The following is a 13379-nucleotide window of genomic DNA, read 5'->3' as shown; positions in this document are numbered from 1 at the left end:
CTGTCTCAGATAGGAAGCAGGGGGTGAATAAGATCAAGTAATCCCTTCCCCCCCCAAAAAAGAAAAAAGTAGGGGGAGAACCAAAAATTACTTCAGACATTTAAAAAAAATGCTCCTAGCTAATATTATTTCTTAACCTGAATGCCAAAATAGTCAGGTTTAAACTGCTCACAAACCAGCTGAAAGATCAGTTTTAACTAAGATATACCAAGTGAAGTAGATCAGATTCACTTAATTACAAACTAACAAAGTATACACAATTGAGACTCAATAATTCTCCCTTGTTGACATGCAAAAAACAATAACTCTCACAAACCACAGTGGCATTACAAACCCCCACTTCTCAGCAAAGAAACACCTTAGGTAGAAGAAGAAAGATAGGCAAATCTACCCTCAAACTGTTTGCTCTTCCTTCCTATGGAATGAACTGCTAAATCAGGTTAAGCAGCAGACTAGGTAATTTCTATCTTTGTACAGACAAGAGTAAATGTTACTATGTCCTCCATGTTACTTACGATTTCAATACTGGAATGAATAGAGAACATGAGGAAAGAGAGTATAATTTCCCCCTCCTTGAGACTTCCTTCTTAATAGGAAATAAGTATGCTTTCAGTTACAATTTCAAAAGTGGAAAACAAAAACATTATCCCACCCACAATTAAGTAGCAGGGAAGAGGTTTAAATGTATTCTAAGAAACTTTTTATAACCCAAAGTACTAATCAGTTTGGATTTTAAGGGCTCCTTAGGACCAGTTTCTCATTATGGAAAAAAAACATTGTAATCTTCACAAAAATGTAACATGAAAGAGACATGAGTGAATTTTATTAAAACATTGTTTGCACAATTTCCACTGAAACAAAGATGACAGTGCCCTACAATTTCCTGGATCAAACAAACAAAAGTTTATTTTTAACAAGATTTGATGGCTCCATGGTCTAAAGGATAAAGGAGACTCATCTATAAATCACTGACTATAGCACAGTCCAGGTCAATAGTGATCAAAAGTCATTCAGACAGCTGTTCGGTGGCTTACCTTAGGAGTTGTTGGCTCTCATTAGTTGACAGTGATCAGGTCCACACATTATAACTAGGGCTGTCGATTAATCGCAGTTAACTCACACGATTAATTAAAAAAAATTAATTGCAATTAAAAAAATTGATCACAATTAATCATAGTTTTAATTGTACTGTTAAACAATAGAATGCCAATGAAATTTATTAACTATTTTGGATGTTTTTCTACATTTTCAAATATATTGATTTCAATTACAACACAGAATACGAAGTGTACAGTGATCATTATATTATTATTACAAATATTTACACTGTATTTTTTAGTTCTCCTCATACAAAGTACCGCAGTGCAATCTCTTTTCGTGAAAGCGCAACTTACAAATGTAGATTTTTTTTGTTACATAACTGCACTCAAAAACAAAACAATGTAAAACTTTAGAGCCTATAAGTCCACTCAGTCCTACTTCCTGTGCAGCCAATCGCTAAGAGAAAAAAGTTTGTTTACATTCATGGGAGATAATGCTGCTGGCTTCTTATTTACAGTGTCACCTGGAAGTGAGAACAGACGTTTGCATGACACTTTTGTAGACAGCACTGCAAGATATTTACGTGCCAGATATGCTAAAAGTCGTATGCCCCTTCATGCTTTGGCCACCATTCCAGAAGACATAATTCCATGCTAATGATGCTCATTAAAAAAATAATGCGTTAATCAAATTTGTGCCTGAACTCCTTGGGGGAGAATTGCATGTCTCCTCCTCTGTGTTTTACCCACATTCTGTCATATATTTCATGTTATATCAGCCTTGGATAATGACCCAGCATGTTGTTCATTTTAAGAACACTTTCACTGCAGATTTGACAAAACACAAAGAATGTACCAATGTGAGATTTCTAAAGATAGATACTGCACTGCACCCAACATTTAAGAATCTGAAGTGCCTTCCAGAATCTGAGAGGGACGAGGTGTGGAGCATGCTTACAGAATTCTTAAAAGAGCAACACTACGATGCAGAAACTACAGAACCCAAATCACCAAAAAGGAAAATCAACCTTCTGCTGGTGACATCTGACTTAGATAATGAAAATGAACATGCATTGGTCTGCATTGCTTTGGATCGTTATCGAGCAGAACCCATCATCAGCCTGGACATATATCCTCTGGAACAGTGGTTGAAGCATGAAGGGACATATGAAACTTTAGCGCATCTTGCATGTAAATATCTTGCAACACCGGCTACAACAGTGCCATGAGAGCACCTATTCTCACTTTCAGGTGACATTGTAAACAAGAAGCAGGCAGTATTATCTCCTGCAAATGTAAACAAACTTGTTTCTCTTAGTGATTGGCTGAGCAAGAAGTAAGACTTGTAGGCTCTAAAGTTTTACATTGATTTATTTTTGAATGGAGTTATTTTTTGTACATAACTCTACATTTGTAAGTTCAACTTTCATGATAAAGAGATTGCACTACAGTACTTGTATTAAGTGAACTGAAAAATACTATTTCTTTTATTTTTACAGTGCAAATATTTATAATAAATATAAAGTGAGCACTGTATAACTTTGTATTCTGTGTTGTAATTGAAATTTGAAAATGTGGAAAACATCCAAAAATATTTATATAAATGGCATTCTATTTTTGTTTAACAGTGTGATTAATCGTGATTAATTGTTTTAATCGCTTGACATCCTTAATTACAACTACTACCCCAAAACGAGCACCCTCTTTTGGTAACATCAGCAGAAAGGACAAGGATTAATTTGTCACAGAGACTGCCTTCTGCTAGGCAAAGATTAGAGTTAACATGTCAGTGTCCTCACACACACACCACTCCCAAAAAAAACAAAAAGGTGAAAGACTAAATATGACCAAGAGCAGTTAAAGCAAAGGACCTGGACTCAGGAGATCTTGGCTCTTTATACAATACAACCATGGGCAAGTTGCTTAACCCTGTTCTTAGTTGCCATGTCTGCAAAAAAGGGATAACACTAAGCGACCTCACATGAGGGTGTTGTAGAAGTGGAAAGTATTTTAAGCATCCATATTGATGTCTCTCAGTGAAGCTAAAGGATTAGCTGAGTTTTATTGTCATTTTCTATTTACTTTAAACTCTGTGGTTGTAATTATTGTTCCTTCCTGCAACACATCTTCAAAAGACTTTCACTGCAAACCTAAGTGTATGATTTCAGCCCACTTGCACTACAGTCCATTAAACATTTATTTGTAACAATCAAATTATGCCAGTACAGTCTGTGGTATAAGATCCTGTTAAAGATACCTGGACTATTCCTTTATCAAAGTTTTCAGCATTCATTACCAGTATCCATTTGGACTACTAGATACATTGGTTTTCAGCTTTCACGCTGGCAACAACATCAAATTAATTATGTTTATGGAGTAAAAGAGAGAAAGTGTCTACCTTCAAGTAACATTGCATTTCTAGCTAATCAATAGTAGAAATGGTACTCTGAAGTGCTTAATAAATCCAGTATCAGAGTAAAATATATTTGTGCAAAAGTGTCCAATACTTGATGCCCAGTTTTCCAAGCATGCTAGGTTCCTAAAAACACAAGGAATGATGGCATCTTTTCCATTTTGTAAGTGTTTGAGTTTTTCTAGCCTTATAAGTTAATGGTCACCATTAAGGAAACCTTTTGTCTGACTTCCTGGCTGACACCCATTTACCCAGAAATGTGGGTTGGAATAGCTCTAGGAGCAAAATAATTACTATTAAGATTACAGATTGGAGACTTCAATATTTTTCCTATGATGGGAATACAGAAGAAGGGAGAAAAGCAACTTTCCTCAACTCACATATACGTTCTCATCCAGTGCAAAGATTCCAGCCAGAGACTTTCCATGCTGCTCCTGTACCTCAATTTGCACTTTATATAGCACTAAGCCACTAAAGGCTGTGCATTACTTAGCGACTGGGTATGTCTCAGGCACCTTGTGAGGCATGAGAATGGTGGAAGAATGCTTCAGCAACCTGAGTTCACTAAGTCTGGAATAGCTAACTTCTGTTGGAGTAGGTCACATTAATTTGAATTGTAAACGTTTGTTATTACTAAATAAAATGTCTGTATGCATGCATTAAAAGCAGCTTCTAGCTCATTTTCCAAAAGTTAGGGGTACTTCATGGGATTACAAAACAGAAATGCCATGATGCCATATGTGCTGCCCTTTGGGTTGGTGATGAAATCTTAGCTATGTATCATTGGAAGTTGGTGCATGACTGTGACCTAACTAAAAGAGGACCATCCAACCAATCAGGGTCCAGAGCTATACTTGGATCCCATTCATTCACAGAATCTAACAGCACAGATCTGCACTGCAGCTGGCACACTAAAAGCCTTCTTTATCTTCTGCCTTTCCACTTTACTGATATGAATGATTAGTGTTTTCAATAATTTCAGGATATTTTACTGGTTTAGTTTATATACATACATACAAACATACGTACATATATTGTATATCTGAATGGGAGAGTCACCTCCCTTTATTAAAAGACTGAGATGAGGAATGGCTACCAAACACAAAAATAACTGAAACTGTAGTATGCAAGCTCAACAGCCTCATTCTTCCATGCAACCAGTCCTTTACAAACCCACAAATGACAAATCTATAGACAATTACCCCTCTAGTTCAGTCTCTCCATATAACATTACTTACTGTGGAAACAATCTGCATCTAGAACATTAAAGATTAATGTTGAATCTTTTAAGATTTAACTTGAAACACTATTTATGCTGTACTTGGAATTTCCCCGGTAAGATTTATTTTCAACCCTTTTCTGATACTGTAGGTGTATTTGTTACTGAAACTAAATATTGAGTCCTGGGCCCTGATATATTAAAAGCTCACTTCTTTGTACTGTGTTTAATACAATCCCTAGAGCATGGACGCTTAGTGACCTGCCACTGAGAATACTGCACACATTCTCTCTCAGTATTCAGCAACTTATTTCCTAAATTCATGTCCTTGCTTGGTCTTGATACTGTTTTCTTGCTGTTGGTCTTTGCCAGTCAGACTTTTTATAGATATTAGAACAGCAAATAAAAGGTGGATGTTGAAAAACTTCCCATAATTTTATTAGTAACAGCTGTTCACACAAAATAGTGTTGAAGTGTGAGAATAGATCTTTTCTGAGAGTTATTCCACTTAGTAGGGCAAGAAAAAAAATGTTCAGTCTTTATAGTATTCGGTTACTGTAACAGAGTTAATTACCAGTAATCACACATTTACCTTATAATGCTATTTCACACTTTCTTGGGATTCATTGTGCCATGATCGTCACTTTACTCCAAAAGCAATAATAGCTTTCCTCTGTGAAACTGTTACTGCCATCATCCACGAACAAAAATAATTTGAGGGAGCCTACGAGGGTGGGACCATTAGTTCTAAAAATGGTAGCATTCCCAAATATCCTGTAGCAACAGGTTTCACAGAGCAGCCTTGCTTTTCCTCCACTCCCCCCCCTCCCCGCACTAATTTAACATTGTTAATTGCAGTGTTGTTGTCGCTGTGTAGGCCGCAGGATATCGGAGACAAGGTGGGAAGAGGTAATATCTTTTATTGGACCGACTTCTGTTGGTGAAAGAGGAAAGACCTCTCAGTCCTCATCCTCAAAGAAAATCTGCACAACACCTTCAAAAGATGAGCCTGGGAGTTTAAATTCATAACTTTGCTAGACACTAAAAATCATGAATTTAACAGAGACACATTTATGGCTTATTACAACAATCTGTAACCTAGTAACTCCCCGCTTTTTTGCCCTATGACTGCAGAGATGTTACCTGGCTATTTCACTTTGAATGGTGTCTTATAATGTGTGTTAATTACTTATGCTAAACAATCTGTTCCATCTTGTATTTAGCTGTGATGCTCAGAGTACCTTTCTCAGCCCAGAAGAAGAGCTCGGGGTAAGAACAAAAGCTTGTCTCTCTCTCACCCACAGAAGTTGGTCCAATAAAAGATATTCCCTCACCTGCCTTGTCTCTCTAACACGGTTTATGTTCTTAAATGCAAGATGTGCATTTTGTGGTCCTTTGGCCTCTTGACATGTAAATAAAACTGTCAGTGGGACTTACATGTGCATTTAGGACATGAGCCAACTCCCATTGATTTGAATGGGAATTAGATCACTGTAACAGAAAAATTAAGGATACTGCACAGTATCCTTGTAAACAAGAGCTTCCTTGATAGTCCATTAAAAATTAATAATACATTCATTTTAAAGTAACATCAGCAAAACTGTGCCTTTCTTCTTACCAGATACAACATATATTCCTCGAAAGGCATAGTCATATTTATGCCCATCAATACAGCTCTGCATCCATAATAAAATATTAATACAAATAATTTTTCCAAAATAGGATCTGTCTACCAGTCAACTCATAAAACACAGCCTGTTTTCCTTTTAGTTGTAAACACATTTTGTAGTATCTGACTGAAAAAAATATGCAAATGTCCAGCAGGGATTTAAAGAGGCACATTAAAAACAAAACCTAAATCACACTTCTGTCTAAAAATGTTTTACTTGTTACTTGTAACAAGTCACACCTAACACTAACAAAGAAACTAAACACAAACATTTTTTCAGGATTTTTTTGTTTTTGTTTTTTTACACTTTCTGTGTTTGACAGCAATGTGTGTAGAATCACTTTAACTATTTACCTGAATAGTCAGTTTCTCCTGTTCATGTGGGTCTTTCAGAAAGCAATAGGGATATAAAAAAATCATTAAAAATAAAATTGGACTGTAAAACCAGTCCCATTTGGCTGGGATCTCAGGAGTAACTATAGTATTTGAAACCAATTTTAACTCATTTTTAAAACGTACTACTAACAATACTCCACATTTACTGCATATGAGGCTTTTCATGTTGAACACACTTGAAAATCATTACCTAGTAAATCATTAAGTAACTTAATAACTATCATCCCTACTTTTTAGTTAGGAAAACTGAGGAAAAGAGATGAATCAACTGAAAAAAAAACAACCTGTGGCACTGTGTGCGTATGATTATAAGGATTACTCCAACCCCATGCTCAAACTATAGGGACTTTATTATAGAAATACAGACAAAGCAAACCTACTCAAAATGAAGTTCAATGCCTTGTGCCAAATGCTGCTCTTTTGAAGATAACAGCTACTAAAGTTATAACCTATGTGATCTTTGATGATCACCAGAGCAGCTTAAATAATACCCTATAACACACTTTTTATATATCTATTTTTTAAAAACAGAAGTCTTTAGATGGATCTGGCTGTGGGAGGAATTACTTACCTCTACATTTCTGGTCACCCAGGACCAACAATTTCTAATCCACACCAAATGAACACACACACACACACACACACACACACACCCCTACCTCTACCCCGATATAACGTGGTCTTTGGGAGCCAAAAAAAATCTTACCACGTTATAGGTGAAACCGCGTTATATCGGGGGAGCGGCGGCAAGGCTCCCGGGGATCCCCACAGTGGCCAGAGCGCCATGCCTTTTAAAGCACCGCCCGAGCCCCACTGCTGGAGCCCTGGGGTAGCGGCGGCAGGGCTCCAGCCGTGATTTAAAGAGCCCCGGGCTCAGGCCACTGCGGGGAGCCCTGGGCCCTTTAAATTGCCACTCAAGCCCCGCTGCCGGATATAACGCAGTAAAGCAGCCTCGCCCTCCAGAGCACTGCTTTACCGCGTTATATCCGAATTCGTGTTATATTGGGACTCGTTATATCGGGGTAGAGGTGTGTGTATATAATATATACACACACACACAGAATTTCTATTTAAGAATCTCTTTCAGTTGTTTGCCTTATTCTGGCCAGCCAGTCAAATCTGAATTTGGGCACAATTTGTTTCTGAGCATCTTAGTCACTGAAATAAGCATACTATGAAAAATAAACAATGTGTGGCTGAAATGGCAAGCTTTCAATAGCTAGGCCAATGTATGTATAAACAGGAAATTCAATTATGTGAGATTTCTCCCAAATCCCTTATTTAATACTGTTCACATTCTGGAGTACATATATCTCAGCAATATAACACACCGATTGCTATTTACTGCATCGTTTTGTACAAGAAACTTCAATACTGTCAGGTTCTATTTCAATAAACCATGTGTAGCAGTTAAATTACATAAAAAAAATAAGGGATCCAGAATGTATCTGTCAGAGATGATAGTGCTACCATATACCAGTGTAATCCATTCTTGGTTTAATGGACTCACCTCCTCAAATACTTTAGTGAAGGTCAAACATCTTCATTATCCGAAAGTCCTAGATTTTCCATTGGGATCGCTAATTTAACTGACTTATGTATCAAAATGCATGTTACCTGATAGATCTGCTACTGGATACTCATCTGAGGAGGTTCAAGAATATTTTTCCAGTTAAGGTTGGCTGCAATTTATACTCACTCAACTGGCTTAATTTCCACATGTTTTTAGAGACCTGCTATCTCAAATGCAGAGAACATCTAAACCTGGAGAACCATGCTTTCAGGGTGACATAATACCAACAGGCAAACATTTAACTTAGCCACCTATCAGAGTTACAGAAGGGATCAATTTTGTTCTCAGATATGCAAAGAAGTTCCCATTGAAGAGAATGGTAGTTGTCCTTATGCATGTATAAGGGCAGAATTTGGCCAATAGTGGAGGCCTAAGGCCAGGATCTACTTCTTAGACCCACACGTGACTACCACTCCCCAAAGAGAACTCCCACTTTTGACAATGGGAGTGGTATGCAAAGAATAATCATAGCATATGGCACTTACAAGATAAACAATAAAATATTTTATTGTTAACAGTTTCCAATATATTGATATAAAACATAATTCCTTCTGCTCTGCCAATAATAAAAGTGTTTTTATAGCCAAGAGCAAAGAATAGATGATTAACTTTAAATTCTGGAGAACAGTTATAGGGTTTTACAAAATGTTCAACAGAAATCCAGAAAGAATTTGGAAAACACAACAGATTTAAAATCAAATCATTAGAAAACTCAGTTTGATCCAAAATGTCCTAAACATTACAGCCAATTTGTATTAGCGAGAGGACTGTTTTTTCCTTTTAATAATACATTTCAATACTCAGTTCTGGAAGATAGCTGTTTCAAATTAAAATGATAAGAAATGCTTCACCTAATTTTAAAAACAGCTCACAGAAGACTGATGTGCAATTTAGTGTCTGAAACTGACATTTTAATATTTAATCACTTAAAGCATTTACTTTTAAAGTCATCTTTTAAAATTAATCTTACTATGAATTGCAATACAAGTTTGCAAAACAAGCTACAACATTTGAAACTCACTGATCTAAAAGAAAATTAAATTCATAATCACTAGTATACATAATGTACAAAGAAGGCTATACACAATAAGTGAATGTGATGCAGTAACTGTGTAGTACACAATTGGGAGGGAGAAATATCCTCACATTGTAAAGAAACATTACAATCTCAACTAAGTATGGGGGGAAATGCTTCTCTTTCCAACCATGACCTAGAAAAATGCTTACTTTTCTCATGTTCTGTACTATACATATGAGTTTGTATATGCTTACAAAATTACATATACACAAGTAGAAGAAAAACAGATCACACACCTGCTCTTTATATGTAGTTTGTCCATAATAAAGTAACAAATAAAGTCAAAATAATGAGCTGTTCTGATATTGTGCTCACCAGAAACTATCTATTACAGAAATCAGTACGATTTTATATTAAGAAGAAATACTTATAGAAAAAGGCACTTTAGAAAATGTCATGCTAGGCCACTCAGGAGCATAAGTACCATTTTCAAAAGCACCTAACCCACTTAGGCTCCTAATTCCCAGGGTGCTTTTGGAAATGAGACTGAAGACTAAGTACCTAACTTAGGCACTAAACGTGGGTCAAAGTGGCTTTTGACGATTCTACCGAAAGCCTACATAAAATAAAATGAAGCACTATTTTACATATTGGGGGGAATAGGACACAGTCAACTTGCAATCAATTAACAAAAATAGTTTATGTAATTTCAGATATTACTCCTTCTCTGAATCTCACCAGTTTTTATGACTTTATAATGACATTTCCTATTTTTTAAAATTTCTCTCTCTTTCCTTGCTGTATCAAAGACCCACACAAACAACAGGGAAAACTGAGTAACTGACTATACAGGAGAAGCAGTGGGAGTGACTAAATACAAACTGCTGTCAAATACACAAAATAAGCCAACTGAAAAAATATTTCCCCCCTCAAATCTGTTTCAGTACAGTAATTTTAGCCCTAGGTCCTGCGAGCAGCTTTGTGCAGGTAGATCCCTGAACCTGCACTGAGCCCCAGTGACTTCAAGGGGAGTCTGCCTGCACAGAGCTCCTTGCAGGATCAGAACCTTAGGTGTTAATTGTGACACCAGTATATACTCCATTAACAGTCACAAGCATGATTTTTTAAGTTGACAATGTCCTTTAATTAAATTCTACGCTTTTAAAAGTAGTACAGTAAAGACTTGTATACACTAGGAATTTCTGGAGTGGTGTCGCTACAGTGATGCATATGCCCGCTGTAGATGCATTACTTTGTATAAAGCAAGGATTGCATCAGGGCAACCCTGAGCTTTCTCAATAGTTCTATAAATTAATAGCTCTTCTGACCCATCTATTCTCGCTGAAACCGACCACCTTCACTTTGCCTAAAATAATGCCAAAATTAGGCCCTGAGTTGCCATGAGTTATACACATACTTAACTTTACAAGTGAATGGACCCCACTGAAATCAATGAGATTACTCATTCATTAAGTTAAGCATGTACATAATTGACAACAGTACTGGGGCCTAACTCTTTGAAACTATGAAAATTCATATATTTAAATCCCCCCCTATTCTGGGATCACACAGTGATTTCCCCCTAATAAATTTCCCTCTTCCCTAAAATATTGAGCAAAATCCTGTAGCATTATTGCAATTAAAAATAAATAAATAAATAAAGCAGAAACAACAGACTTGTACTACAAGTCGAATATGACAAAAAAAACTTCTTGAATATGTTAAGTCAATTTCCATAAACTAAAGCAAATGCAAGCTATATATTCTTTATTTCACCTTTTTTATGAATCCTAAAATTACCACAATGTGAAATTTAATCAATCAAAACTAGGCCAAAATCAAATAGGCAGAGCAATTTTTATTGCCAGTATTATCTCTCTCTCCTCCTCCTCTCCTGATCATTCCTCCACACCCATTATTCCAAGTATAGAAGAGAAAATGCGTTAGTTAAGGAAAACTGCAAATTAATTTAAATGACTATGAAGGTATTCTTTCACGTTTCACTTATTTTGATCCAGCTTTAACTCATTTAAAAACAATTTACCCCATATCAATAACAATCATACAAAACAAGATAGCATATTTGCACAAAACCAGACAGTACACATCTTTTGCATGTGATATACAGTATTCAGTTTTATAACCTCACATACACCAGGCTCTAGTACAGACATTTTTTAGGCCGTTAGTCCAAAGCACAAACTATATCTACCACAGTAACTATGCATTATGTTACAATAAACTGGTCATGAGCTTTTTTATTATTATTTTTAATTCAAAAGACTATTATTTTAGCAGAAACAAAAAAAATAGAGAAATGTTGCTTTTTGTACATTAGCTATGATTATATTACAATAATACAATAATGTTGAGATTGAGGGGAAATTATGTCGTATATTGTAAATTTTATTTCTTATCCAATGGGTGGATTCCAAAGATATTCAAGATCCTGTCATCCTCCAACATACTGTAGGTTATTAGTCAGTTTCATGTCTTTGTGTGTTGTTGTTGTAACAAATTAGCCTATAATCTGAGTGTAACCCTTCATCTCAGTTTACCTCATTAAATAAAAATCACACTAAAAAAATACAATCAGCCACCCAGCAACCTTTCGGAAGGCTCACAGAACAATGCAGACATTAAAGCCTGTCACCATCAATCTGCAAAGCAACTCCGCCTGCGAGTCCTTTCATTTAGCTGCTTCCTTGCAATTTCTCCCTTACACCCACCCCCAAATGTATTTGCCATTTATGTTCTCTTTTCATCTCTCTGTCACCCACCAAGCCCTATCCCCTCTCCATTTTTGGAAGGCCAGTGTCTCTTCCACATCAAATCACCTACAGGAACCAGAATCAGTTATTTACCCAGCTACATATGTATTTGCAATACATGCCCACGGATATATACCATGTAACATCGGGTATTATAGATATCTGTGCACACACACCGCCACCATCATCCTCGGAGTCCGAATAAACATAATCATGTAGATTGGAAGCACCCGCGGACCTAAGGCAAGGAAACTGAGTGTAAATTGTGTCCTTCCTCCCTTCCCCTCCCCCGCACCCAGGATCAGATTCCCTTTACTTCCATACTTATCAATGGATTGATACAATCTACACACACCGTATCCAGACACAGCACCCACAGGCATGTCTGCTGCATAGGTGCCTACATGCATGTGCAAAGCGGCACCCCCAATTGGCACCTTGTGTGTGTGAGCAGCAGCAGGGGCAGCTGGCTGGGTTGGGGGGCAGGCGGCGCCTGCCTGGACTTACCCAGCAACAGCAGCTTGAGCTCCCGGCGGGCGTCCCGCTTGTCCCGGCGGAGCTGCCTCTCGATCTCATCGTTGATCCGCCTGGCTTCTTTGGCTTCCTCGCTCAGGCAGCACGCCATGATGGACTCCAGAGTCATTCTTCCTAACTGGTTCAGACACAACCCCCACCCCCCGAAAACACACACACACCCCGCACCACGGAGCGAGGGAGGCACGCGCCCTCTGCCTGCGAGCCCCCACCCGGGGACAGCAGAGCCAACGCCGGGAGAGCTCTAGATGCTACAGCCGGGGAGGAAGAGAGGCAGAGAAAGGGCCCCCACCAGCAGCAGCGCAAACCCCCCTATCTCCTGCCTCTGACACTCGCTGGTTCCAACTCCTCCTCTTCTCTAATCATGCACCAAACAACAGGGAAACATCGACCGGAGCAGCAGTGCCCAGCAGAGAGGAGCAGCCCAGCACCCCACTCTTTTTCTTTCCTGCCTCCTGCAGCCACAGTCCCCAAACGTCCCTTGTAAATGACACCCGCTGAAATCCCCCTCCCTCCAAAGCAACCAGCCCCTATTGAAATGCTAATCGCGACTAACCCCTCCCCCCCTCCACACACACATTTTCTTGTCTCTTCCCCCCTCCCTGACTTGAAGATCATCAGATCCTCCAGGGGGTGGTTTTGCTTGTTGCCTCTTGGAAATCTCTGAGTTTGCTTTGCTTAAGGTCTTCTTTCAAGTGGACTTTTCTTCCCGGCTTTCTTTGGGGCTGGGGGGGGCGGGGGGTCTA

General features: G+C 38.1%; 1 protein-coding gene across 1 annotated transcript in view; it reads right to left on the bottom strand.

Annotated features, from left to right (window-relative positions):
- Positions 1–13103, bottom strand: part of LOC115271144 (guanine nucleotide-binding protein G(q) subunit alpha-like) — a 206150-nt gene extending 193047 nt beyond the window's left edge. The window contains exon 1 of the mRNA XM_029911691.1: positions 12607–13103. Within this exon, the coding sequence (XP_029767551.1) occupies positions 12607–12742 (136 nt within the window). The 5' untranslated portion in view covers positions 12743–13103. The remainder of the gene's footprint in view (positions 1–12606) is intronic.
- Between the last annotated feature and the right edge of the window lie 276 nt (positions 13104–13379).

The sequence above is a fragment of the Terrapene carolina genome, unplaced genomic scaffold (genome assembly GCF_002925995.2).
Source record: "Terrapene carolina triunguis isolate 2854851 unplaced genomic scaffold, T_m_triunguis-2.0 Scaffold113, whole genome shotgun sequence".
Classification (NCBI taxonomy): domain Eukaryota; kingdom Metazoa; phylum Chordata; order Testudines; family Emydidae; genus Terrapene; species Terrapene triunguis.
The sequence above is the reverse complement of the archived record's forward strand: the minus strand, read 5'-3'. Positions and strand labels throughout refer to the sequence as shown.